This window comes from Oncorhynchus mykiss, chromosome 18 (assembly GCF_057628025.1).
Source record: "Oncorhynchus mykiss isolate SJ-2025 chromosome 18, ASM5762802v1, whole genome shotgun sequence".
Taxonomy (NCBI): domain Eukaryota; kingdom Metazoa; phylum Chordata; class Actinopteri; order Salmoniformes; family Salmonidae; genus Oncorhynchus; species Oncorhynchus mykiss.
The window spans coordinates 38,544,110-38,571,519 of record NC_143039.1 but is presented as its reverse complement, the minus strand read 5'-3'; the positions used below and the strand labels follow the sequence as shown (position 1 = coordinate 38,571,519).

The 27,410-nt window shown below is 42.3% G+C and overlaps 2 protein-coding genes and 1 long non-coding RNA gene across 24 annotated transcripts in view; all 3 read left to right on the top strand.

Moving 5' to 3' along the window:
* The window catches only part of ubap2l (ubiquitin associated protein 2-like), an 87,291-nt gene extending 84,299 nt beyond the window's left edge, over positions 1–2,992 (top strand). For 11 of the 19 annotated variants that reach the window (XM_021571575.3, XM_090208349.1, XM_021571574.3 and 8 more), the window contains 3 exons: positions 1,291–1,361; positions 1,518–1,721; positions 1,844–2,992. In XM_021571575.3, the coding sequence (XP_021427250.2) occupies positions 1,291–1,361; positions 1,518–1,721; positions 1,844–1,939 (371 nt within the window). In that variant the 3' untranslated portion in view covers positions 1,940–2,992. The remainder of the gene's footprint in view (positions 1–1,290; positions 1,362–1,517; positions 1,722–1,843) is intronic. The other 8 variants (XM_090208355.1, XM_090208350.1, XM_090208352.1 and 5 more) reach the window with 1 other exon arrangement.
* A 635-nt stretch (positions 2,993–3,627) lies between these two features.
* hax1 (HCLS1 associated protein X-1) lies at positions 3,628–18,181 on the top strand. 4 transcript variants are annotated; one of them, XM_090208359.1, is made up of 8 exons: positions 4,008–4,250; positions 4,639–4,895; positions 5,266–5,498; positions 5,658–5,721; positions 10,635–10,721; positions 16,384–16,514; positions 16,806–16,920; positions 17,219–18,181. In XM_090208359.1, the coding sequence occupies exons 1-8, from the start codon at positions 4,177–4,179 to the stop codon at positions 17,290–17,292; spliced, it is 1,035 nt and encodes a 344-aa protein (XP_090064485.1). In that variant the 5' UTR covers positions 4,008–4,176; the 3' UTR covers positions 17,293–18,181. The 4 variants fall into 4 exon arrangements, with proteins under 4 accessions (XP_021427252.1, XP_021427251.1, XP_090064485.1 ...); XM_090208360.1 differs by having other exon boundaries at positions 4,639–4,871; positions 17,219–17,881; XM_021571577.3 differs by lacking the exon at positions 10,635–10,721 and having other exon boundaries at positions 3,628–4,250; positions 4,639–4,871; positions 17,219–17,881.
* A 1,058-nt stretch (positions 18,182–19,239) lies between these two features.
* Positions 19,240–21,413, top strand: LOC149975500 (uncharacterized). Its single transcript, XR_016488455.1, has 3 exons — positions 19,240–19,368; positions 20,194–20,414; positions 20,729–21,413. It is a non-coding gene; the product is annotated as an uncharacterized LOC149975500 (long non-coding RNA).
* The last annotated feature ends 5,997 nt before the right edge of the window (positions 21,414–27,410 follow it).

Below are 27,410 nucleotides of genomic sequence, written 5' to 3'. Positions count from 1 at the left end.
TGTAGCACACATTTGGCACACCCACCGTTTTGTGCCAGAATGCTCACCACACATCGGCTATAATGATGGAGTGTAATGTATGCCAATTTGGGAGTAAGGGACCTGACGATCGATCAGTCTCGGCTCTAAACATTGTCTTGATTAAAAGTGGTGTAGGGGAAATAATGGTATAGGAGCAAATCATGTACAAGCCTTTTTGTTTCTCTGTGAGCACACGTCCGAGTAATCCATCTGGCTCCGCGGCTTTGTGAATTTTGACCTGTTTAAAGGTCACAGCGGCTACCGAGAGCGTGATCACACAGTTGTCCGGAACAGCTGGTGCTCTCATGCATGCTTGCTTCGAGGCACTGGGCAGCTCGCGGCTGAGTTTCGCTTTGTAGTCCGTAATATTTTTCAAGCCCTGCCACATCTGACGAGTGTGAGAGCCGGTGTAGTAGGATTCAATCTTAGTCCTGTATTGATGCCTGATTGTTCGTCGGAAGGCATAGCGGGATTTCTTATAAGCGTCCGGATTAGTGTCCCGCTCCTTGAAAGTGGCAGCTCTAGCCTTTAGCTCGGAGTGGATGTTGCCTGTAATCCATGGCTTCTGGTTGGGAAATGTACGTACGGTTACTGTGGGGACAATGCACTTATTGATGAAGCCGGTGACTGAGGTGGTATACTCCTCAATGCCATTGGATGAATCCGGGAACATATTCCAGTCTGCTAGCAACACAGTCCTGAAGCGTAGTATCTGTGTCATCTGACCACTTCCGAATTGATTGAGTGACTGGTGCTTCCTGCTTTAGTTTTTGTAAGCAGGAATCAGGAGGGATAGAACTATGGTCAGATTTGCCAAATGTAGGGCGAGGGAGAGCTTTTTATGCGTCTGTGTGTGGAGTAAAGGTGGTCTGGAGTTTTTCATCTGGTTGCACATGTGACATGCTGGTGGAAATGAGTTAAAACTGATTTAAGTTTGCCTGCATTAAAGTCCCCGGCCACTAGCAGCACCGCTTCTGGATGAGCATTTTCTTGTTTGCTTATGGCCTTATACAGCTTGTTGAGTGCTGTCTTAGTGCCAGCATCGGTTTGTGGTGGTAAATAGACTGCTACAAATAATGTAGATGATAACTAGTCATTAGAATGTGATGTACATTTGACTGCATTACTTTCTATCTGGAAACTGCTGCCTTTACTCCCGGACCATTCTGTGGATCTGACGCCCAGGGGTTTCCCTACCTCTCCTGCAGGGGTTGTGACCTGTAGACATGGTGAGGTAAATATGTCCGAACCCCTTTGTTTCCTCTGCAGGAGTCTCAGTCACGTCAAGCAACACAGGGGTCCCAGACATTTCAGGGTCTGTTTACACAAAGACACAGCAGGTGAGAATGATGCTACAGTGGTACAAACACTGGAATAAATGTATCTGTTCTGAGACATACGGAACGTTTATGACCAGTGTCTGTATAAAAGGTTGTATGTACGCAAACAAATGTAAAAAACGCACACTAGTAAAGACAGGGTGTTTAACCCTCCAGCAGCAGTCTTTTGAGAAGCAGCAGGGTTTCCATGCAACCACACCTGCAACTTCCTTCAGCCTGCCCTCGGCCCTGGGCAGTGGTGGTCCCATCAACCCCCCAGCCGCGGCTGGTTACGCTCCGGCCCCCTTCATGCACATCCTGGCACCGCACCAGCAGCCCCTCTCTCAGATCCTGCACCACCATCTGCAGCAGGACGGACAGGTACGGTGTGTGTGTTGTGACTGCGTTTGTGTGACGGTGCATGTGTCACACTGTATCTTGGAGAGAAATAGCTAGCACTGGATACCTTGCCTATGATCTTTTCCTATTTTCTCTCCTAACAGAGTGGCACTGGACAGCGCAGCCAGAATGCTTCACTTCAACAGAAAACACAGATCAACAAGTCTGCATACAACAGCTACAACTGGGGGGCCAACTAACACCTGGCCCCATGTGTCCCAAAGTCTGACACGCCGGCAGTACTCACCCCTGTCATGGGTGTTGCTGAGCTGAGAGGCAGTCTTGTAAGGGGGGGATGGAGTTAAATGGTTATAGTAACAGACCATTAAGAGCAGAGTATTGAGTGTCTGGAATTTGTATCGTGTCCAACCCCCCTCCCTTTCGCTCTGTTGTATGTAACATAGAGCTGTTTTCTAATAAAAATGTTTTTTTTTTTTTTTTTTTTACTGATGGGAGGAACAAAGAAAATGTTGAAGGCGGGAGACAGGCTGGTTTTCTATTCTCACCCTCTCCCCCTTATACTTGGGCGAAATGTAACCTTCCCACCATAAACCCAGACAGATGAACTTTTTCCTTTGTTTCCCATTGAATTTGTACAACATTTTAGTTTTAAGAATGGATTTTCTAAATTGGCAGAGGAATTGTGAAGTGTATTTTTTACCATTATATATGTGTGTATGCACATGTGCGGAGTGTTTGTGTGTACACTGGTGGGCCTTGGTTGTGTACCGGTCCTCTCGTTAGTCCCAAACGCAGTGAGTTACACACTCATACCATGTAAAATGATTTCCCATGTTTCCTATGTTGTAAAATAGCTTTACCCCTGATTAAAAATGTAACATTTGTAGATTGTTGCTTATTCTGCAAGACAGCTGGAGTACAAAATGATGTCGTACTAGAGGCCAGGGGCACACCCTTACCTACTTATGTGTTGAAGTTAAGTTATTTTTCTAACCCCCCCCCCCCCAATATATTAGGAAAGCTGCAGCAATGATTACTGATGGACAAAATTCGACTATGGTTTTGTCTGATTTTCTTTTTGTACTGTGCGTTAAAATATATTTAAATGGCTTAACTTGTCATGTACATATATAAAAAAACAAGTACTGTAGTCCTTGTTTGTTCAATGGCTTCCCCCCTCCCCTTTCTCAGAGATCCTCACTTGTTAGCTTTTTTGTTTCATGTTTTTTTTTATTTTGTAAAAAATATATAAATATTAAGTAAATAAAACAGGAAAAATACATTTTCATCAATTTGGATGTGAATGTCTTATTTTATTTTTTAGAAACTTTATTTTTCTATCATGTGGCTTGTAAATACGCCAGTCTTTTTTCTTCAATTTAGTCAGCTAAACATAGTGGTGCCCAGTCTTGGTTGGGGCAGTCATTCTGCAAGTTTCCCTTTCTCATTTCTATATAAAACAATATTGATATCTTTTGGTTGAATACAGTGCCTCATTCAAAAGACCTGGATTGAAGGGAACCCTCAAGGACAGTCTAAATTTACCAGGATTGGACATCACTGCTCTGTAGTCATCCAAGGAAGTGGAGTGGGCAGGGCTGTGTTCTTACACAGTTGGTTTGGAGGACCAGCAGTATCAAATAAAACTCAACTCTGTGATTGTTTCTCTGTAGAACTCTGCATGGTGCATCCTTGTCTTTTTTCCAGAAAAAAAATAGCATTTTGGTGAGCTAGAAGGTAACATTTCAAGTAATTTCATTGAGTCAAATTTGTGTATCGATATTTCCTTCGCAGACTAACCTGTTGCACTTCAAATTCAAAGCACATCTAATTTGTTAAATAAATCCATTGTATTGACCTGAAAGAAATTAACTTGCTACACAATTATTTTGAGGGGACTACTAATCACTCACACCAGTGCTGCCGCTGGTCCTCTTGAAGTGGAGATCTAGGTACAACAAAAGATGTCTCCAGATTGTAGTCCTTAAAACCCGGAAATTGGTTACCTTTTGGTTCGTTCAGCATCCCTATGCGAAAAAAAATATGAATGGGGAACGAATATGGTTTTGGAATAAACGCCGAAAATAAGGTTTGAAATAATAGAAGTCGGTTAACATGACCATTATGAAGCCTTTGTGCTTTTTTTTTATTGCATAGCTAAATTACGTTGGCTAACTGAGATTATCGAAGAACAAAACATATTAAAAAATATCCTAAACCTGTGTTTACCACATTATTTTCGGCGTTTATTCCAAAACGCCCTTAATTTTCCCAATAGGCTTTGTCCAAGCGAACCATGGAGTTAGTGCCTACAAAAATACGCCATTACTATTGTCCTACGGTAAACTGTTCGGTGTGTTCCAAAACCGTCGATTGCTTTATTCTTCAGGGAAGTCTGGCTTTACGGCAGTCTTGAAGTCGTCCTTCGACTAGTTCAGCATGAAGTAGCTACATTTACATCAAACGTTTGATTCAAATGAGCTTATTTGATCTATTTCGTGGATTTTTTGGGGTACCTGGAGGAGGCCATGATCGTGGTGAGGGCCGAAGGTGAGATACCTAAAGCCAACTAGCTTCAGGCTGGTTTACTAACTAACGTTAGCCACTTGACTAGCTAACTAGATAGCATAAATGGCGTTGCATAACCAGCTTCATAATTAGTGTATTTGAAGCCAATTAAACCACCTCTGTAACTAGAATAGCTGACTAGCTATATGTTTGGCTAGGTATTTAGTGTTACGTATTTTATTTGCTTGTCTTCTACCGCGAAAAAGTATTGGTTTTAACACAACTTGTAACGTGTAATTTGCGCCAGAGACCAGCGGGTGGGGCTAAAGTGTAGGTTAAATTGTACTTTCTTGTACAAGCACTGCTGCTAAGATGCACAGTGACATGTCTTTAAAGTTTATCCTGGCTCACTTTTCCTTATCTTGCTCAGGGACCCCTTCTTCGATGGCATGACCCACGACGATGATGATGATGATGATGAAGAGGAGGATGGAATCTACTTTGATGGTTCACAGGGTGGTGGTGGCCAGCAGGACCTGTTTGATAATCAGTGGAGGTTTGGGTTCAGCATGGGCCCAAACGGAGTGAGGATCCAGGAGCCTGAGATGTTTGGCCAGTTCTTCAGAGAGATGGAGATCTTCTCACAACTAGGGCGATACGATGGTCAGTTTGGAGTAGGACAGTTTGGTAGGAGCAGTCAGTCATCCTTGGCCTGGTCTCAATATTTTTTTTGTCATGACAAGGGGAGTTGGTATGACACAAAACCAAGACAACCTTCAGACATACCTCTACCAAATTGATATTGACAGGGGAATGCTGATTCTGTGTAGTGTGAAGGAAATTCCCTGGTTAAAAAATATATGGTTATAGATGAGCCATGTCGTTACTACTGGTTTAGTTATTTAACTAAGAAATATGTGTTCACTAATGTTTGCCAATTGCCATAACCATAACTGAGCATCATCTCTGTAATAGACTGGTCTAATAAAACTATTACGCTAATTACTTTTTAATATTCTAAACATTATCCATCTCTGTGACCTCTCCCTCATTCCAGGTGTTACCAGTATTGAGGCGCCCCTTTCCCAGGACAGGTCAGAGAAAGGTGGGGGAGGATCCAGTGGAAACTCCTTGAGGGACTTCATGTTGAAAGGCCCCAATGACTGCCCGTGTGGGTCGACTGGGCTACCCTCAGGACCATCAGAAGGCCCCAGAGTCGATAAGAACCCTCCATCTGGTGGCCCATGCTTCCCCAACACACCCTTTGATTACTGGACACCCTTTTCTAAGGTATAGGAGAGATCTATCCCAGTCATCATTCTCAAATTACAATATAGTACATTCTGAATAATAATTTTATGAGCTACACATCCTACGGGTGGTAACTCTTTGTGTACAGTTTATGCTCTTCATTAATCATGCCCTTTGATTATCTTTTATTTTCTCCAGTTCAATGATAGTTGGAGAGGAAGGCTACAAAGGGGTCAAAAGCAGGAGCCGAAAGCAGACAGAGGTATGGGCATGTTATTGTCAAACGGCCAAGTTATTTGGATTTAGGCACAAGGTCCTGTAAAATCAAATTTTATTTGTCACGTGTGACGAATACAACAGGTTGACCTTACCGTGAAGTGCTTACTTACAAGCCCTTAATTAACCTACAATGCAGTTTTAAGAAATAAATAAATCAACTAAAGTAAAAAAAAAAAATGCAAATAAAAGTAACACAGTAAAATAACAATAATGAGGCTATATTTATTTTTATTTATTTTACCTTTATTTAACCAGGTAGGCAAGTTGAGAACAAGTTCTCATTTACAATTGCGACCTGGCCAAGATAAAGCAAAGCAGTTCGACAGATACAACAACACAGAGTTACACATGGAGTAAAACAAACATACAGTCAATAATAAAGTATAAACAAGTCTATATACAATGTGAGCAAATGAGGTGAGAAGGGAGGTAAAGGCAAAAAAAGGCCTTGGTGGCAAGGTAAATACAATATAGCAAGTAAAACACTGGAATGGTAGTTTTGCAATGGAAGAATGTGCAAAGTAGAAATAAAAATAATGGGGTGCAAAGGAGCAAAATAAATAAATTAATTAAATACAGTTGGGAAAGAGGTAGTTGATAGGGCTAAATTATAGGTGGGCTATGTACAGGTGCAGTAATCTGTGAGCTGCTCTGACAGTTGGTGCTTAAAGCTAGTGAGGGAGATAAGTGTTTCCAGTTTCAGAGATTTTTGTAGTTCGTTCCAGTCATTGGCAGCAGAGAACTGGAAAGAGAGACGGCCAAAGAAAGAATTGGTTTTGGGGGTGACTAGAGAGATATACCTGCTGGAGCGTGTGCTACAGGTGGGAGATGCTATGGTGACCAGCGAGCTGAGATAAGGGGGGACTTTACCTAGCAGGGTCTTGTAGATGACATGGAGCCAGTGGGTTTGGCGACGAGTATGAAGCGAGGGCCAGCCAACGAGAGCGTACAGGTCGCAATGGTGGGTAGTATATGGGGCTTTGGTGACAAAACGGATTGCACTGTGATAGACTGCATCCAGTTTGTTGAGTAGGGTATTGGAGGCTATTTTGTAAATTACATCGCCAAAGTCGAGGATTGGTAGGATGGTCAGTTTTACAAGGGTATGTTTGGCAGCATGAGTGAAGGATGCTTTGTTGCGAAATAGGAAGCCAATTCTAGATTTAACTTTGGATTGGAGATGTTTGATATGGGTCTGGAAGGAGAGTTTACAGTCTAACCAGACACCTAAGTATTTGTAGTTGTCCACGTATTCTAAGTCAGAGCCGTCCAGAGTAGTGATGTTGGACAGGCGGGTAGGTGCAGGTAGTGATCGGTTGAAGAGCATGCATTTAGTTTTACTTGTATTTAAGAGCAATTGGAGGCCACGGAAGGAGAGTTGTATGGCATTGAAGCTTGCCTGGAGGGTTGTTAACACAGTGTCCAAAGAAGGGCCGGAAGTATACAGAATGGTGTCGTCTGCGTAGAGGTGGATCAGAGACTCACCAGCAGCAAGAGCGACCTCATTGATGTATACAGAGAAGAGAGTCGGTCCAAGAATTGAACCCTGTGGCACCCCCATAGAGACTGCCAGAGGTCCGGACAACAGACCCTCAGATTTGACACACTGAACTCTATCAGAGAAGTAGTTGGTGAACCAGGCGAGGCAATCATTTGAGAAACCAAGGCTGTTGAGTCTGCCGATGAGGATGTGGTGATTGACAGAGTCGAAAGCCTTGGCCAGATCAATGAATACGGCTGCACAGTAATGTTTCTTATCGATGGCGGTTAAGATATCGTTTAGGACCTTGAGCGTGGCTGAGGTGCACCCATGACCAGCTCTGAAACCAGATTGCATAGCAGAGAAGGTATGGTGAGATTCAAAATGGTCGGTAATCTGTTTGTTGACTTGTCTTTCGAAGACCTTAGAAAGGCATGGTAGGATAGATATAGGTCTGTAGCAGTTTGGGTCAAGAGTGTCCCCCCCTTTGAAGAGGGGGATGACCGCAGCTGCTTTCCAATCTTTGGGAATCTCAGACGACACGAGAGGTTGAACAGGCTAGTAATAGGGGTGGCAACAATTTCGGCAGATAATTTTAGAAAGAAAGGGTCCAGATTGTCTAGCCCGGCTGATTTGTAGGGGTCCAGATTTTGCAGCTCTTTCAGAACATCAGCTGAATGGATTTGGGAGAAGGAGAAATGGGGAAGGCTTGGGCGAGTTGCTGTTGGGGGTGCAGTGCTGTTGACAGGGGTAGGAGTAGCCAGGTGGAAAGCATGGCCAGCAGTAGAAAAATGCTTATTGAAATTTTCAATTATGGTGGATTTATCAGTGGTGACAGTGTTTCCTATCTTCAGTGCAGTGGGCAGCTGGGAGGAGGTGTTCTTATTCTCCATGGACTTTACAGTGTCCCAGAACTTTTTTGAGTTAGTGTTGCAAGAAGCAAATTTTTGCTTGAAAAAGCTAGCCTTGGCTTTTCTAACTGCCTGTGTATAATGGTTTCTAGCTTCCCTGAACAGCTGCATATCACGGGGGCTGTTCGATGCTAATGCAGAACGCCATAGGACGTTTTTGTGTTGATTAAGGGCAGTCAGGTCTGGGGAGAACCAAGGGCTATATCTGTTCCTGGTTCTAAATTTCTTGAATGGGGCATGTTTATTTAAGATGGTTAGGAAGGCATTTTTAAAAAATATCCAGACATCCTCTACTGACGGGATGAGGTCAATATCCTTCCAGGATACCCCGGCCAGGTCGATTAGAAAGGCCTGCTCGCTGAAGTGTTTCAGGGAGCGTTTTACAGTGATGAGAGGAGGTCGTTTGACCGCTGACCCATTACGGATGCAGGCAATGAGGCAGTGATCGCTGAGATCTTGGTTGAAGACAGCAGAGGTGTATTTAGAGGGGAAGTTGGTTAGGATGATATCTATGAGGGTGCCCGTGTTTAAGGCTTTGGGGAGGTACCTGGTAGGTTCATTGATAATTTGTGTGAGATTGAGGGCATCAAGTTTAGATTGTAGGATGGCTGAGGTGTTAAGCATGTTCCAGTTTAGGTCGCCTAGCAGCACGAGCTCTGAAGATAGATGGGGGGCAATCAGTTCACATATGGTGTCCAGAGCACAGCTGGGGGCAGAGGGTGGTCTATAGCAGGCGGCAACGGTGAGAGACTTGTTTTTAGAGAGGTGGATTTTTAAAAGTAGAAGTTCAAATTGTTTGGGTACAGACCTGGATAGTAGGACAGAACTCTGCAGGCTATCTTTGCAGTAGATTGCAACGCCGCCCCCTTTGGCAGTTCTATCTTGTCTGAAAATGTTGTAGTTTGGAATTAAAATGTCTGAATTTTTGGTGGTCTTCCTAAGCCAGGATTCAGACACAGCTAGAACATCCGGGTTGGCAGAGTGTGCTAAAGCAGTGAATAGAACAAACTTAGGGAGGAGGCTTCTAATGTTAACATGCATGAAACCAAGGCTATTACGGTTACAGAAGTTGTCAAAAGAGAGCGCCTGGGGAATAGGAGTGGAGCTAGGCACTGCAGGGCCTGGATTCACCTCTACATCGCCATAGGAGGAGTAGAATAAGGGTGCGACTAAAAGCAATAAGAATTGGTCGTCTAGAACGTCTGGAACAGAGAGTAAAAGGAGGTTTCTGGGGGCGATAAAATAGCATCAAGGTATAATGTACAGACAAAGGTAAGGTAGGATGTGAATACAGTGGAGGTAAACCTAGGTATTGAGTGATGAAGAGAGAGATATTGTCTCTAGAAACATCATTGAAACCAGGAGATGTCATTGCATGTGTGGGTGGTGGAACTAATAGGTTGGATAAGGTATAGTGAGCAGGACTAGAGGCTCTACAGTGAAATAAGCCAATAAACACTAACCAGAACAGCAATGGACAAGACATATTGACATTAAGGAGAGGCATGCTTAGTCGAGTGATCAAAAGGGTCCATCCAGTGAGTGGAGAGGTTGGTTTAGGGTCACGGCGATTTAGACAGCTAGCCAAGCCAACCGGTAGCAAGCTAGCATAGGATGGAGTCTGTTGTTAGCCACCTCTTGCGTTCGGTCAGTAGATTAGTGGGGTTCCGTGTGGTAGAGGGGATTAATCCAAATCACACAACAACAACAAAAATAAGAACAATAGATATAGTTATAGAGGCCCGAGAAGAAAACATAATAATAAAAATAAATAAATTGTCCGATTGTCTATTCAGATAGCAGCCGGAAAGACAGCTAACGGTTAGCGGGCCGCAGATGGGCGTTCAGGTAACGTCGCGACAGAGGAGCCAGCCGGATCTCATTCAGGTAGATAACGTCGGCAGTCCGGTTGTGAAGGCCCGGTGGGGCTCCGCATAGGCAGTGAAACGGGTCCGGATAGGTGACTGCAGCCCAGGAGTGAATGATGGAACTCAGGAGTGATTGACGGAGCTGGCTAGCACCGGAACAATCGATGTTTGCTCCGGAATCGACGAAAGCCGACTGTCACACGGATAGCAGCTAGCTAGCTGTGAGATCCGAGTATGAATGTCCAGAGAGCAGTTGAAATCCAGGGACATGGAGAGAAAAATTGGTCCGGTATGTTCCGTTCCGAGCCGCGCTGCGCCGTACAAAACTGGCGATAGATTTTCGATAGATTTTCGAGCTAAAGGACAGCCGATGACCACAAACCGTGGTTAGCTTCTGATTAGCTTCTGGATTAGTTTCTGGGCTAGCTCCTGGCTAGCTTCTGGCTAGTTTCTGGCCAGCCTCCTGGAGTTTCTGGCTAGCTTCCTGAAGGATTGCAGATCTGAGGTAAATAATACTTTTTTATAAATATAAATTGGTGAGGCTGGTTGCAGGAGAGTGTTTAGAAGATGAGTTGATGGAAAATAAAAATAAAATGTATGTGAAAAAAGTTGTAAATATATATATATATATATACAGGACACAAGACGTCTGAACTGCTATGCGATCTTGGATTCCAAAGATATACAGGGGGTACCGATACCGAGTCAATGTGCGAGGCTACAGGTTAGTCGATGTAATTTGTACAAGTAGGTAGAGGTAAAGTGACTATGCATAGATAATGAACTGTGAGTAGCAGCAGTGTAAAAACAAAAGGGGTGGGTGTCAATGCAAATAGTCCGGGTGGCCATTTGATTAATTGTTCAGCAGTCTTACGGCTTGGGGGTAGAAGCTGTTAAGGAGCCTTTTGGACCTAGACTTGGCACTCTGGTACCGCTTTCTGTGCGGTAGCAGAGAGAATAGTCTATGACTTGGTCTTTGACCATTTTTTGGACCTTCCTCTGACACCACCTAGTATATACAGTTGAAGTCAGAAGTTTACATAAACTTTGGTTGGAGTCATTAAAACTCATTTTGCAACCACTGCACAAATTTCTTGTTAAACAATAGTTTTGGCAAGTCGGTTAGGACATCTACTTTCTGCATGACACAAGTCATTTTTCCAACAATTGTTGACAGACAGATTATTTCACTTATAATTCACTGTATCACAATTCCAGTGGGTCAGAAGTTTACATACACTAAGTTGACTGTGTCTTTAAACAGCTTGGAAAATTCTAGAAAATTATGTCATGGCTTTAGAAGCTTCTGATAGGCTAATTGACATCACTGGAGTCAATTGGAGGTGTACCTGTGGATGTATTTAAAGGCCCACCTTCAAACTCAGTGCCTCTTTGCTTGACATCATGGGAAAATCAAAAGAAATCAGCCAAGATCTCAGAAAAAAAATTGTAGACCTCCACAAGTCTGGTTCATCCTTGGGAGGAATTTCCAAACGTCTGAAGGTAGCACGTGTACTATTGTTTGTATAGATGAACAAGTATAAACACCATGGGACCACACAGCCGTCATACTGCTCAGGAAGGAGACACGTTCTGTCTCCTAGAGATGAACGTACTTTGGTGCGAAAAGTGCAAAATCAATCTCAGAACAACAGCAAAGGTCCTTGTGAAGATGCTGGAGGAAACAGGTACAAAAATATCTATATCCACTGTAAAACGAGTCCTATATCGACATAACCTGAAAGGCCGCTCAGCAAGGAAGAAGCCACTGCTCCAAAAACGGCATTAAAAAAAGCCAGACTACGGTTTGCAACTGCACATGGTGACAAAGATTGTACTTTTTGGAGAAATGCCCTCTGGTCTGATGAAACAAAAATAGAACTGTTTGGCCATAATGACCAATGTTTTGTTTGGAGGAAGAAGGGGGATGCTTGCAAGCCGAAGAACACCATCCCAACCATGAAGCATGGGGGTGGTAGCATCATGTTGTGGGGATGCTTTGCTGCAGGAGGGACTGGTGCACTTCACAAAAAAGATGGCATCATGAGGAAGGAAAATTATGTGGATATATTGAAGCAACATCTCAAGACATCAGTCAGGAGGTAAAGCTTGGTTGCAAATGGACAATGACCCTAAGCATATTTCAAAGTTGTGGCAAAATAGCTTAAGGACAACAAAGTCAAGGTATTGGAGTGGCCATCACAAGCCCTGACCTCAATCCCATAGAAAATCTGTGGGCAGAACTGAGAAGGTGTGTGCGGGTTATTAGGCCTACATTCTGACTCAGTTACACCAGCTCTGTCGGGTGAATTTTGGCCTATTCCTCCTAACTTATTGTGGGAAGCTTGTGGAAGGCTACCCAAAATGTTTGACCCAAGTTAAACAATTTATAGGCAATGCTACCAAATACTAATTGCGTATGTAAACTTCTGACCCAATGGGAATGTGATGAAAGAAATAAAAGCTGAAATAAATCATTCTCTCTATTTTTCTGACATTTCACATTTTTAAAATAAAGTGGTGATCCTAAATGACCTAACACAGAATTTTTACTAGGATTAAATGTCAGGAATAGTGAAAACGGAGTTTAAATGTATTTGGCTAAGGTGTATGTAGACTTCCGACTTCAACTGTAGGTCCTAGATGGCATGAAGCTTGACACCCCCCCCCCCCCCCCCCCCCCCCCCCCCGTGATGTACTGGGCCGTATGAACCACCCTCTATAGAGCCTTACGGTTGGGTGCCGAGCAGTTGCCATACCAGGCGGTGATGCAACCGGTCAGCTGGTGCAGCTGTAGAACTTTTTGAGGATCTGGGGACTCATGCCAAATCTGTTCAGTCTCCTGGGGGTTGAAAAGGCGTTGTCGTGCCCTCTTCACGACTTGGTTAGTTTGGACCATGATAGTTCGTTGATGATGTGGACACCAAGGAACTTAAAACTCTCAACCCGCTCCACAACAGCCCGTCGATGTGAATGGGGGCGTGTTCAGCCCTTATTTTCCTGTGGTCCATGATCATCTCCTTTGTCTTGCTCACGTTGACGGAGAGGTAGTTGCCCTGGCACCAGATTGCCAGGTCTCTGACCTCCTCCCTAAAGGCTGTCTCATTGTTGTCAGTGATCAGGCCTTAACACCGTTGTTTTCAGCAAATTTAATGATGGTGTTGGAGTCATGCTTAATCATGCAGACGTTGGTGAACAGGGATTACAGGAGGGAACTAGGCACGCACCCCTGAGGGGCCCCCGTGTTGAGGATCAGCATGGCAGATGTGTTGTTGCCTATCCTTACGCGTGGCGGCCCGTCGGGAAGTCCAGGATCCAGTTGCAGAGGGAGGTGTTTAGTCCCAGGGTCCTTAGCTAAGTAATGGGCGTTGTGGGCACTATGGTGTTGGAACACTGTTCTGTAGTCCAATTAACATAATTCTCACATACAGTGGGGAGAACAAGTATTTGATACACTGCCGATTTTGCAGGTTTTCCTACTTACAAAAAATGTAGAGGTCTGTCATTTTTATCATAGGTACACTTCAACTGTGAGAGACGGAATCTAAAACAAAAATCCAGAAAATCACATTGTATGATTTTTAAGTACCTTAATTTCCGGACTATAAGCCGCTACTTTTTTTCCCACACTGTGAACCTCGATTCATGCCGCCAAAAAACTGAGCACTGTCACATAATGTGACGTAAATAGAGCTGATGTATCAAATACTTATGTCATGCAATAAAATGCAAATTAATTACTTAAAAATCATACAATGTGATTTTCTGGATTTTTGTTTTAGATTCCGTCTCTCACAGTTGAAGTGTACCTATGATAAAAATGACAGACCGCTACATGCTTTGTAAGTAGGAAACACTGCCGATTTAGCAGGTTATCAACTTCCCATCAAGGTGTCGTTCCGTGGGAGGCTTGGATGACAAGTGGGGAGAAATCCTTCACTAAAACGGGCCGCATGCGAAGAGCAACTTATGGTCAAGTCTGCCAGTGGGTCATTGTCAAAAAATCCACTATCATCAACGGGTTTCGAAAGGCTGGACTGCTGCGTGTTGAAGAGTGCAGCATGAGCTCAGCGGGGAATTTGCCTCCGGATGAAAGTGACGAGAGCGACAATGAAAACGATCCAACATCGGATGAAGCAATACTGAGGCTATTCAACTCCGACACCGAAGGAGATGACTTCAGAGGTTTCAGTGCACAGGAGGAGGAAGATAGTGACCAATGACTTTCTTGGTAGGCTACTGTTTACTGCTATTTTTTTTTATTTTTGTTACAAGCCGTGTTTCGTTAAAGCCTATTTATTTTTGTTGCATGCCGTGTTTCGTTAAAGCCTATTTATTTTTGTTACAAGCCGTGTTTCGTTAAAGCCTATTTATTCTTGTTACAAGCCGTGTTTCGTTTAAAAGCCTATTTATTTTTGTTACATTTATTTTTGTCTCGTTTAAAGGCTGTGTAAAGTTCATTTGTTTTAATGTACCGGTAGGCATGTGCGGCTTATTTATGTAGAAAATACATCTTTTTTTTTTGTATTCAGTGGGTGCAGCTTATATTCAGGTGCGCTTAATAGTCCAGAAATTACGGTAATAATTTGCATTTTATTGCATGACATAAGTATTTGATCACCTACCAACCAGTAAGAATTCCGGCTCTCACAGACCTGTTAGTTTTTCTTTAAGAAGCCCTCCTGTTCTCCACTATTACTACCTGTAATTACATAGGCGGGACGCAAATGTCTCAACTGGCCAATTGCCAGGGAAAATGCAGAGCGCCAGATTCAAATAAAATACTATAAAATTCAAACTTTCCTTAAATCACACATGTAAGATACTCAATTAAAGCTACACTTGTTGTGAATCCAGCCAACATGTCAGATTTTAAAAATGCTTTTTGGTGAAAGCATAAGAAGCTATTATCTGATAGCCTGCACCATCTGCACCAGCTGTAAACAAGTTAGCATATTTCAACCCTGCAGGTGCTACACAAAACGCTGAAATAAAATATAAAACATGCATTACCTTTGACGAGCTTCTTTTGTTGGCACTCCAATATGTCCCATAAACATCACAATTGGTCCTTTTGTTCGATTAATTACGTCCATATATATCCAAAATGTCCATTTTATAAAGCGCGAAGGTCAAATTGAGCTTTTTGGTCTAAACTCCACAGTTTAGCGAGCTGTGTTTGGAGGAAGAAGAAGGATGAGTACAACCCCAAGAACACCATTCCAACCGTGAAGCATGGAGGTGGAAACATAATTCTTTGGGGATGCTTTTCTGCAAAGGGGACAGGACGACTGCACCGTATTGAGGGGAGGATGGATGGGGCCATGTATCGCGAGATCTTGGCCAACAACCTCCTTCCCTCAGTAAGAGCATTGAAGTTGGGTCGTGGTTGGGTCTTCCAGCATGACAACGACCTGAAACACACAGCCAGGGCAACTAAGGAGTGGCTCCGTAAGAAGCATCTCAAGGTCCTGGAGTGGCCTAGCCAGTCTGCAGACCTGAACCCAATAGATAAATCTTTGGAGGGAGCTGAAAATCTGTATTGCCCAGCGACAGCCCCAAACCTGAAGGATCTGGAGAAGGTCTGTATGGAGTGGGCAAACCTAGTCAAGAACTACAGGAAACATATGATCTCTGTAATTGCAAACAAAGGTTTCTGTACCAAATATTAAGTTCTGCTTTTCTGATGTATCAAATACTTATGTCATGCAATAAAATGCAAATTAATGACTTAAAAATCATACAATGTGATTTTCTGGATTTTTGTTTTAGATTCCGTCTCTCATAGTTGAAGTGTACCTATGATAATTACAGCCCTCTACATGCTTTGTAAGTAGGAAAACCTGCAAAATTGGCAGTGTATCAAATACTTGTTCTCCCCACTGTAGATGTTGTCCAGGTGGGAGAAGGGCAGTGGGATTGAGATTGCGTCAGCTGGTGCTCTCATGCACGCTTCAGTGTTGCTTGCATCGAAGCGAGCATAAAAGGCATTTAGCCTGTCTGGTAGGCTCGCGTCACTGGGCATCTTGCGGCTGGGTTTACCTTTGTAGTTTGCAAGCCCTGCCACATCCGACCAGTGTCAGAGCCATGGTGTGTTGGGATTCAATCTTAGTCCTGTATTGATGCTTTGCCTGTTTGATGGTTCGTCTGAGGGCATAGTGGTATTTCTAATTAGTGTCCTGCTCCTTGAAAGTGCTTTAGGTTTGGGTTCTGGTATAACACTCATCATATTAGCAAATATCAAACGTTTTAACACTAGTTTGATAAAGAAGCTGTAACAAAGGTAGATTATGAAAATATCTGACTTCTGCAGCCTTCTCTACAGTTACCTGTCTTGTTTTTTTTGTTGGATTTCCATTTCAATTTCCCAAACATCATCTCCTCAGATCTGGACTCGCAAGTCTCCTTTGGAGGGCTCGATCAGATTCTAGCGCCACCTGCTTGGTCTTCTACTCAGCCAAAGATGCGCTCTTACTTCCAGTCGGTCACTGTCACCAAAGTGGTGAAGCCTGATGGGGTAAGAGATACAGTTCACCTTGCAATGGTAAACAATAGAAATATGCATACTTATTTTTGAATGTTGTATCTTGGTCTACAGTAAAGTGCTCCCTGTTTTTTCCAAGATGGTCAATATGGAGGCACTCCATTTCTGCGCCCCTATAGGCCCTGGTCAAAAGTAATGCACTACATAGGGGATAGGATGCCATTTGGGATGCACACAATGTTCAATCCACTGTTCAGAACCATGCAGAGTTATAGAACCCTTATAGAGTTTCTATGACAGTCTGTTTGAATGTGTTTTGTTTAGAGTGTTGAGGAGAGGCGCACAGTCCAAGATGGCCAGGGGAACGAGGAAACCACAGTGACTTATATAGGGGGGCGCGAGGGGGTACAGGATCAATCTGGACCGCTCTTACCACCAGGTCAGTGTCCTCCAGTAGGGTTTATGTTTCTAGTCACCAAACTGATGCCCTGTTTACTGTATCATATCATAATGTCATTTAGCAGATGCTGAAATGGCAGATCATATTAAATTCCGTAGACATGTGATTTGACACAATTGTATGTGAAAATACCTTGACACTGAGAACCTTACATGGTTAAGGTTGGCAGCCATGTATTTATGGGGGAAACTGTATCTTGTGATGATATGTAAAATGCCTTTTCAACCTCCAACAGAACGTTGTACAACCGACTTAATGACTTAACCCCCCCCCCCAGGTGGCACACACCCCTTTTTGGAAATGCACGATGATCTTTCCTTGTTTTCAAAATTCTTTGGAGGCAGGAGGTGAACCTATCGATTGGAAGCTCGGAAGAAGAATAAATGTCAAATCATTTCTAGACATTATTTCACTGTATTACATTGTGGTAAAGTAATGTTTAGGGTTGGTTATATTTTCAGTAAGGATTTAATGTTGTTTATTGCCTCTCTCTTAACTATGGGCAGGCTGGATAAACTAAGCTTGGTCCCAGATCTGTTTGTGCTCTTGCCAACTCCATTGCTCATTGTCAAGCCAAAAATGACTTGGCATGACAAATGAGTGACAAGGAGTTGGCATGATGGTACAACAGAATGGCACTCAGGCTAGAATCAACTATGATTGCCAAAATAACTGAGTATTTCTGTTCAGTAAAACATGTAGCATTGCAGTGTGATTCTTAATTGACCAATACCCACTAAGTGAGCTAGGCAGAAAATATTATGGACAAAATTGAAGAGTGAAATAACCCTTTTGTGAATAGTTTGCAGAAACAGCTCAACCTAAATCGAGCATAAGAAAATTCTGACCTGTCAATATGCATATTTTATTTTTGTAAAGTCCTTTTCAAATTCTGCAATGTGAATTTATGACTGAAATATAAAATTATTATGTTATAAAATTGCGATGCTTCAATTGCCTCAATTTGCGTCCCACTACTCAGAAGCATTTACATTTTTTGTAGATCACACCAATTTTTTTTTTTTGTTAAACAACAGTCCAAGGCTTCTGAATTTAAAATGTACTTGATGTCATACACTTATTTCTTGAAGCAAGAGAGCTAGTAAAGTCTGTTAGAAAAGATAGGATGGTCATCTTATTGATGATTATCATAATTTAGCTAAATGCTCACCTCTGACCTAATCTGTTCCATTATATGGTCAGACTCAACTGGTTTAAGAAATAAAAAATGTAATCTGCAGTTTGTTTTTGACCTCGTGCTTGGCTACAGTAGTGTCAACAGTACTGTCTTACTGCAAATAACTTATCTAGCATAGTTGCAGACTTTATTTGCTAGATTCTCCTACTTCCAGTAACCTGCTTATTGTGTTCATAGAGGGGACATATTGAATGGACAAGCTGAGATATCTGGACAGAGCCTCTACAGACAGACGGAGGCTCAAGGGGATGACAACAGGCATACTCAGCCGGTTTAACCCCAGATTACCAGTCTAGAGTTAGTTGTAAGTATTTTTGCTTTAACACAGGACCACCAGGACAGGAGACAATCGTAGACCTAAGAGGTTGATATGATAGAGAACAATTGGGGGTTATTGATTTAGTTGGGACAGATGGGTACGAAGGATGGAGGTACTGAAGGGAAGGCTGAGGGTGAGGAATATGCCATTTAAGGAGTTAATGGCTGAGACCTTGGCTATGTTCGTCCTTATGGTGAGTACTTCATCTCAATGTCTTTCTTCATATTATCAATGATCAAGGGTTTTTACTGTTTTATGCATTCTTAAATCTCATAGGAATTTGTTTATTCTGTGTTTGAAAGTGCTTGGGAGCAAAAGCTACCTCACCACAATTGAGGAACATATTCAAAATGCTCTAGAGTAGCTGTTCCTCGAATCCATTGGCCATTCAAAGATTTGTTTCGACACAGTCAAGACTTGAGTTGGAATGAGATCCAGAAACGTGGAACTGAACAGAGCAACCCTGGGTTAAAAAGGAATCTTCTAGAACGTACTTAACTCTTCTATCACCTCCTCCATTGCAAGGGACTTGCCTAGTTAAATAAAGGTTAAATTAAAACTAAAACAACAAAGTCTACGTGCTGCTTTTAGTTCTCGCCAACCTTGTTGCAATTTACATATTTTTGTCTTCATCTTTATTCCTTTATCGGTGTCTTTTGAAGATGTTTGGCAAGCATGCATGGTGACTACTAAGTCACCTTGACCCTGATCTCTCTTCCCCCTTTCTCATCCACCCTTCCTCTTCTCTCCCTACTCTGTCCCTCTCTCCTTCCTCGATCTCGCCCTCAGATGTTTGGCTGTGCGGCGATGGCCCAGGTGAAGTTGACTCGAGGGGCCAAGGGCCTTTCTGTCAAAATGGCCGCCTCAGTGGGCGTCATGAGTACCATGTACATTGCCAGGGGCGTCTCTGGTAAGTGGTAATTCAAGACAACTACCTCATAAATGCATAACCCTTCCCAAGTATAAGAAAGAGAACCCAAATTGTAGTGATAACTTTCTCATTGCTTTGACTTGATTTTCATTGAACTCTTATGTAACCCTACTGTTATTAACCTGACCCTTATACTGTAGACTCACTACATATACTGAATGTTATCAATATCGTACCATACATAACAATATGGTAGACAGTGCAAATGGTGCTTTATCAGATTATTTATCATCTTCAAATAGATAGATTTTTCTCTTACCTCTTCTTCCCTGTGTACGGCCCAAATGAAACGGCCTCCATCTTTGCTACCTACCCATCCGACTATCTTTCTCTATGGGACAGCTTCTTTGACCAGGGAGGAGAGAGGGAAAATAATCAGTGCATACAGTAATGCATTATTGAGGATTGTGGGTATTGTACCTCTGAGGATATTTTACAGATGTAGGATCTTAATTTGACCAGTATTGTACCAAGAAAAATAATCCTGCAGCAACACGATTTGAACGTTTAGTCCATGTTGCTTTATTGGTGGTTAGAAGTAGGCTAAATGAAAAGTGCAATACTGTTAATATAACTGTGTGTTATTGCGTGGAAAATTCTCAGCAACAGAAGTGATCAAATTAAGATCCTACATCTGTACGTCTAACTTCATCACTAATCCTTTACACTGTACATGCTTTTAGTTTTATATGTTATGTCTTGTTGTATCTACCATTCCTTCCCCACGCACAGTTAGTTCCCTCTCAGGAAATAAAACCTATTTGAAAATGTAACTAATCCATACCTTTCTGTTGTTTCCTTCAGTTGGTGGGCACAGGTATGATCATGATATGCTTCCAGCCCCTGGATGAACGGCGGAACAAGCCTTCCCCCTTCTGACCTGGTGCCCCCCCCCTCACCGCCGTGGTTCTCACGGGGATCTCCCAGTCCATGTCTTCAAACTGCGGGGGAGGGATCAACCCTGCCCGGGACCTGGGGCCACGCCTCCTCACTCTGACCGCCGGATGGGGTACAGAGGTCTTCACGTGAGTAATCTCAGCAACCCAGAACCAAAATCTCATGTCAGCTACTCGATTAAGTAACATACATTTATGTACATCTGTCCACAAGAGATTACACATGAGTGTCTTTGGGGAGGGAGAATGGAGGAGATGCAGTGAGACATATTTAGATAATGCAACATTTAGATCAAGGGACTCACATGGAGGTTCAGCACATCTTATGTGCAAATACATTTGACATAGTATGTATATTATATGTGCACAGTCTAGAGCTCAACATAACAATGAAAAACCTCCCTAATCTGCACTAACTAACCTCACTCTCTCTCACCCTACAGGTGCTATAACTACTGGTTTTGGGTCCCCATCGTGGCTCTGGGCTCTACCTGGTCTTCGTCCAATGGCACTTACCAGACTGAGATAAATTAAACCAATGACTTGCAGTTCAAGACCATGGATAAAAAGCTGGAAATCATCAAAAACAACAATGCTGTAGAGCTGGCCCACAAGTTCTAGTTGGCATAACATTGTCCCCAGGCTCAATTGCTACACAGAGAGAGTGCCGGCTGGGTGGATGAGATTATAGTTGGTGGTACAGATGAAGGATATACTCGTTTTATCTATTCTTTAGCCTTTTTATGAGCAAAGTAACCATCTGAATAACTGAACATGGTGTTCAGAATATTAGATACATTTCCTTTGGTGTTGATAGAAGTGTACTGTGGGACTTTATACAATATTTTGAAAAATAATGAAAATGACATGCAATGAACTTGTAACAGACTGCTTTATGACATTCTCTATCAACTATACAGAGCCATATATTTGGATCTTGGGCAATCTATAGATCACTTCATTCCATTTAACGATACTGTTGATTACAACAACAAAAGAACACCCCTCACCTTTCTGCATTGATGAACTATTAATGATATGTCATACAGGGGTCGGTTCACAAATAGAGTACATTTTGTGTAGTGTAACTTCGTAAATAAATGAAATAATCAAATTTTAACATTGTCATAATGAGCACATGTTCAACTTCATAAAAATAAATAATATAGTAAGTGCCATTAATGTAACAGGGTTCAGCCATAAATCCCCTTGTGACAGGGGGGAATGGAAGCTTGTTGTGTTGAACAGGGAGGGGCAATTGAATGCAAGCTTCACAAAAATGTTTTAACAATTACAAACATTTGTAGCCCATCTATGGGTAACAGTTTTGACTCAGTTTGTCACCACAAAACACCAGAAATGGCAAAGAGTAGAACCAGCTCACGTGCTTTTAAACTCATTTGAGTATATGTATACTTGTTTACGTGCTGCTGTGCGTTTTGTTGCTAACGTTACCTGCCAACTTTATGGTTTTTACTTTTAAATTACCGTTTATATTTTTTGTTTTTCCCTCGCTCTACTTTTTTCATTCAACTTTTTCACTCCGGACGCGAATCTGGACATGGTTCGTCAGGACCTCCAACAGCCGAAGCTAAGTTGCAACAAACTTTCAGCCGGTTCTCCCCATTAACTTCTTATGGCTGGGGGCAGTATTGAATAGCATGGATGAATAAGGTGCCCAGAGTAAACTGCCTGCTACTCAGGCCCAGTTGCTAATATATGCATATTATTAGTAGATTTGGATAGAAAACCCTCTGAAGGTTCTAAAACTGTTTGAATGATGTCTGTGAGTATAACATAACTCATATAGCCGTCAAAAACCTGAGACAAAATTCAACCAGGAAGTGGGAAATCTCAGGTTTGAAGCTTTTCAATATACAGTGTCTATGGGGTCATATTGCACTTCGTAAGGCTTCCACTAGATGTCAACAGTCTTTAGAACCTTGTTTGATGCTTCTACTGTGAAGGAGGGGGGAATAAGAGCTGAATGAGTCAGAGGTCTGCCAGAGTGCCGTTAGCTCTGTTCCATTGCATTTCTACAGACAAAGGAATTCTCTGGTTGAAACATTATTGAAGATTTATGATAAAAACATCCTAAAGATTGATTCTATACTTTGTTTGAAATGTTTCTACAAACTGTAATATGACTTTTCATCTGGACTTGCCTGCGAGTCTGGATTGTGTACTAAACACGCAAACAAAAAGGAGGTATTTGGACATAAATGATGGACTTTATCGAACAAATCAAACATTTATTGTGGAACTGGGAGTGCATTATGATGAAGATCATCAAAGGTAAGTGAATATTTATAATGCTTTTTCTGACTTCTGTTGACCCCACAACATGGGGGATATCTGTATGGCTTGTTTTGTTGTCTGAGCGCTGTACTCAGATTATTGCATGGTGTGCTTTTTCAGTAAAGCTTTTTTGAAATCTGACACAGCGGTTGCATTAAGGAGAAGTTTATCTAAAGCCCATGCATAACACTTGTATCTTTTATCAATGTTTATTATGAGTATTTCTGTAAATTGATGTGGCTCTCTGCAAAATCACTGGATGTTTTGGAAGCAAAACATTACTGAACGTAACGTGCCAATGTAAGATTTTTGGATGTAAATATTAACTTTATCGAACAAAACATACATGTATAGTGTAACATGAAGTCCTATAAGTGTCATCTGATGAAGATCATCAAAGGTTAGTGATTCATTTTATCTCTATTTCTGCTTTTTGTGACTCCTCTTTGGCTGGAAAAATGGCTGTGTTTTTCTGTGACAAGGTGCAGACCTAACATAATCAGATGGTGTGCTTTTGTCGTAAATCCTTTTTGAAATCGGACACTGTGGTGGGATTAACAAGTTTATCTTTAAAATAGTGTAAAATACTTTCATGTTTGAGAAATTTTAATTATGAGATTTCTGTTGTTTTGAATTTTGCACTTTCACTGGCTGTTGTCATATCGATCCCGTTAGCTGGAAAGAAATTAAGCCTGATTAATTTACTGTGTTAAATGAGGCCTCACCTCCTGGTTACACTAGTGACCTCATCCCGCGGAGGTGTTGCAAACATTTATGATAGCAAATTGCAATAGTCAATTTACAATTTTCTTCTTTTGAGCTTTTAGTCATGAAATCTATGCAGCCTACTCAATCACTTTGTATAGCTACAGTTTACAGGCCTCCTAGGCCATACAGCATTCCTCACTGGGTTCCCTGAATTCCTATCGGACCTTGTAGTTATGGCAGATAATATTCACATGGAAAAGTCCACAGAGCCACTCCAAAAGGCTTTTGGAGCCATCATCGACTTCTTGGGTTTTGTCCAACTTGTCTCCGGACCTACTCACTGCCACAGTCATCCTCTGGACCTAGTTTTGTCCCATGGAATAAATGTTGTGGATCTTAATGTTTTTCCTCATAATCCTGGACTATCGGACCACCATTTTATTACGTTTGCAATCGCAAAAAATAATCTGCTCAGACCCCAACCAAGGATCATCAAAAGTTGTGCTATAAATTCTCGGACAACCCAAAGATCCTAAATGCCCTTCCAGACTCCCTCCGCCTACCAAAGGACGTCAGAGTACAAAAATCAGTTAACCACCTAACTGAGGAACTCAATTTAACCTTGCGCAATACCCTAGATGCAGTCACACCCCTAAAAACATTTGTCATAAGAAACTAGCTCCCTTGTATACAGAAAATACCCAAGCTCTGAAGCAAGCTTCCAGAAAATTGGAACGGAAATGGCACTACTCCAAACTGGAAGTCCACTGACTATCTTGGAAAGACAGCACTGTGCAGTATCGAAGAGCCCTCACTGCTGCTCGATCATCCTATTTTTCCAACTTAATTGAGGAAAATAAGAACAATCCAAAATGTATTTTTGATACTGTCACAAAGCTAACTAAAAAGCAGCATTCCCCAAGACAGGATGGCTCTCACTTCAGCAGTGATAAATTCAGGAACTTCTTTGAGGAAAATATCATGATCATTAGAAAGCAAATTACAGACTGCTCTTTAAATCTGTGTATTCCTCCAAAGCTCAGTTGTCCTGAGTCTGCACAACTCTGCCAGGACCAAGGGAGACACTAACGTTTTTTAGTACTATATCTCTTGACACATTATTTTCATCAATCATGGCCTCTAAACCTTTCAATCTGCATACTGGACCCTATTCAAACTAAACTACTGAAAGAGCCTGCTTCCAGGGCTTGGCCCTCCTATGTTGAACACAATAAACGGCTCTCTATCCAGAAAATATAAAAAACTATCGGCCCATATCGAATCTCACATTCCTCTCATAGCACACTGAGACTGCACTTGTTAAGGGTGGTAAAATTACCTTTTAATGGCGTCAGACCGAGGCTCTGCATCTGTCCTTATGCTCAGTGCTGCTTTTGATACCATCGATCACCACATTCTTTTGGAGAGATTGGAAACCGAAATTGGTCAACACTGACAAGTTTTGGCCTGGTTTAGATCTATATCTGTCGGAAATATGTCAGTTTGTCTCTGTGGATGGTTTGTCCTCTGACAAATCAACTGTAAATGTCGGTGTTCCTCAATGTTCCGTTTTAGGACCACTATTGTTTTCACTATATATTTCACCTCTTGGTGATGTCATTTGGAAAAACATAATGTTAACTTTCACTGCTATGCGGATGACATAGAGCTGTACATTTCGATGAAACAAGGTGAAGCTCCAAAATTGCCCTCCCCTGGAAGCCTGTGTTTCAGACATAAGGAAGTGGTGGCTGCAAATGTTCTACTTTTAAACTCGGACAAAACAGAGATGCTTGTTCTAGGTCCCAAGAAACAAAGAGATCTTCTGTTGAATCTGACAATTAATCTTGATGGTTGTACAGTCGTCTCGAATAAAACTGTGGACTTCTGCGTTACTCTGGACCCTGATCTCTCTTTTGACGAACATATCAAGACTGCTTCAAGGACAGCTTTTTTACCATCTACGTAACATTGCAAAAATCTAACTTTCTGTCCAAAATAATGCAGAAAAATGTATCCATTTTTTCACTTCTAGGTTAAATAACTGCAATGCTCTACTTTCCGGCTACCCGGATAAAGCACTAAATAAACTTCAGTTAGTGCTAAACACGGCTGCTAGAATCTTTACTGGAACCAAAACATTTGATCATCTCTACACTGGCTTCCTGTTAAGGCAAGGGCTGATTTCAAGATCTTACTGCTAACCTACAAAGCATTACATGGGCTTGCTCCTACCTATCTTTCCAATTTGGTCCTGCCGTACATACCTACACGTACGCTACGATCACAATACGCTGGCCTCCTTACTGTCCCTAGAATATCTAAGCAAACAGCTGGAGGCAAGGCTTTCTCCTATAGAGCTCAATTTTTATGGAATGGTCTGCCTACCCATGTGCGAGACGCAGACTGTCTCAACCTTTAAGTCTTTATTGAATACTCATCTCTTCAGTATATCCTATGATTTAGTGTAGTCTGGCCCAGGAGTGTGAAGGTGTGAACGCAAAGGCACTGGAGTAACGAACCACCCTTGCTGTCTCTGCCTGGCCGGTTCCCCTCTCTCCACTGGGATTATCTGCCTCTAACCCTATTACAGGGGCTGAGTCACGGGCTTACTGGTGTTCTTCCATGCCATCCCTAGGAGGGGTGCGTCACTTGAGTGGGTTAAGTCAATGACGATCTTCCTGCCCCCCCAGATGACTCCCCAGTCCACCTGGCCGTGCTGCTGCTCCAGTTAACTCTTTTGCCTGTGGCTGTGGAACCCTGACCTGTTCACCTGTCCCAGACCTGCTATTTTCAACTCTCTAGAGACAGCAGGAGCGGTCGAGATACTCTGAATGAATGGCTATGAGGTGCTGACCTGTTGCACCCTCGACAACCACTGATTATTATTATTTGACCCAGCTGGTCATCTATGAACATCTTGGCTATGTTCTGTTATCTCCATCCGGCACAGCCAGAAGAGGACTGGCCACCCCTCATAGCCTGCTTCCTCTCTAGGTTTCTTCCTAGGTTCTGCCCTTCTACACCTGCATTGCTTGCTATTTGGGGTTTTAGGCTGGGTTTCTGTACAGCACTTTGTGACATCAGCTGATGTAAGGGCTTTATAAATACATTTGATTGAGTATTATATGTGCAGTGTTTGTTTTATTTAAAAAAATATTTTAAAAGGAATAGTTTCACCATATTCAAATTTGAGTATATTTCATATAGCAGGGTTGGATGCAAAGTGAGGGACAGGTGTAAATGAATCACTAAGCACATTAAATAAATAATATTCAGAAATGACTGTCAAAGCAAAAACATAGTTAGGGGCTTCACAATGATGGTGAAAACTTGGATAAATATTGGGGTTAAGGGTTTTTGATCTTTCGTAGAAAAACATGGTTGTCTCATCGTTGTTGGTGATCAGGCCTACCACTGTTGTGTCGTCAGCAAACTTAATGATGGTGTTGGTCGTGTTTGGACACGCAGTCGTGGGTGAACAGGGATTACAGGAGGGGACTAAGCACACACCCCTGGAGGGCCTCAGTGTTGAGGATCAGCATGGCAGTCGTGTTGTTACCACCTGGGGGCAGCCTGTCAGGAAGTCCAGGATCCAGTTGCAGAGGGAAGTGTTTAGTCCCAGGGTCCTTAGCTTAGTGATGAGCTTTGAACATTGAACATCTCAAGGATGATCAATGGAAACAGTATGCACCTGAGCAAAATGTTTAGTCTCATAGCAAAGGGTCTGAATACTTGTGTAAATAAGGTATAGCTTTTTGTTTTATAAATTTGCCAAATAAATCTAAAAACCTGTTTTCGCTTTGCCATTATAGGGTATAGAATAAGGCTGTCGTGTAACAAAATGTAGAAAAAGTCAAGGGGTCTGAATACTTTCCGAATGCACTGTAGATGACAAAATGATTTATACATGCTGAAATAGTGGTTGTATTGTTTTCTCAAAGGTGCTCACCTGAACCCTGCAGTGTCTCTCAGCCTCTGCTTTCTTGGCAGGCATCCTTGGATTCCATGTCTTCTTCCAGATACTACCTTTATGGCTGCTGCCACCGTCGGCCTATGGTAAGGGAATAAGGACAAAATGTAGAATATCAAAATCTACAATACTAGAATCTAGTAGTG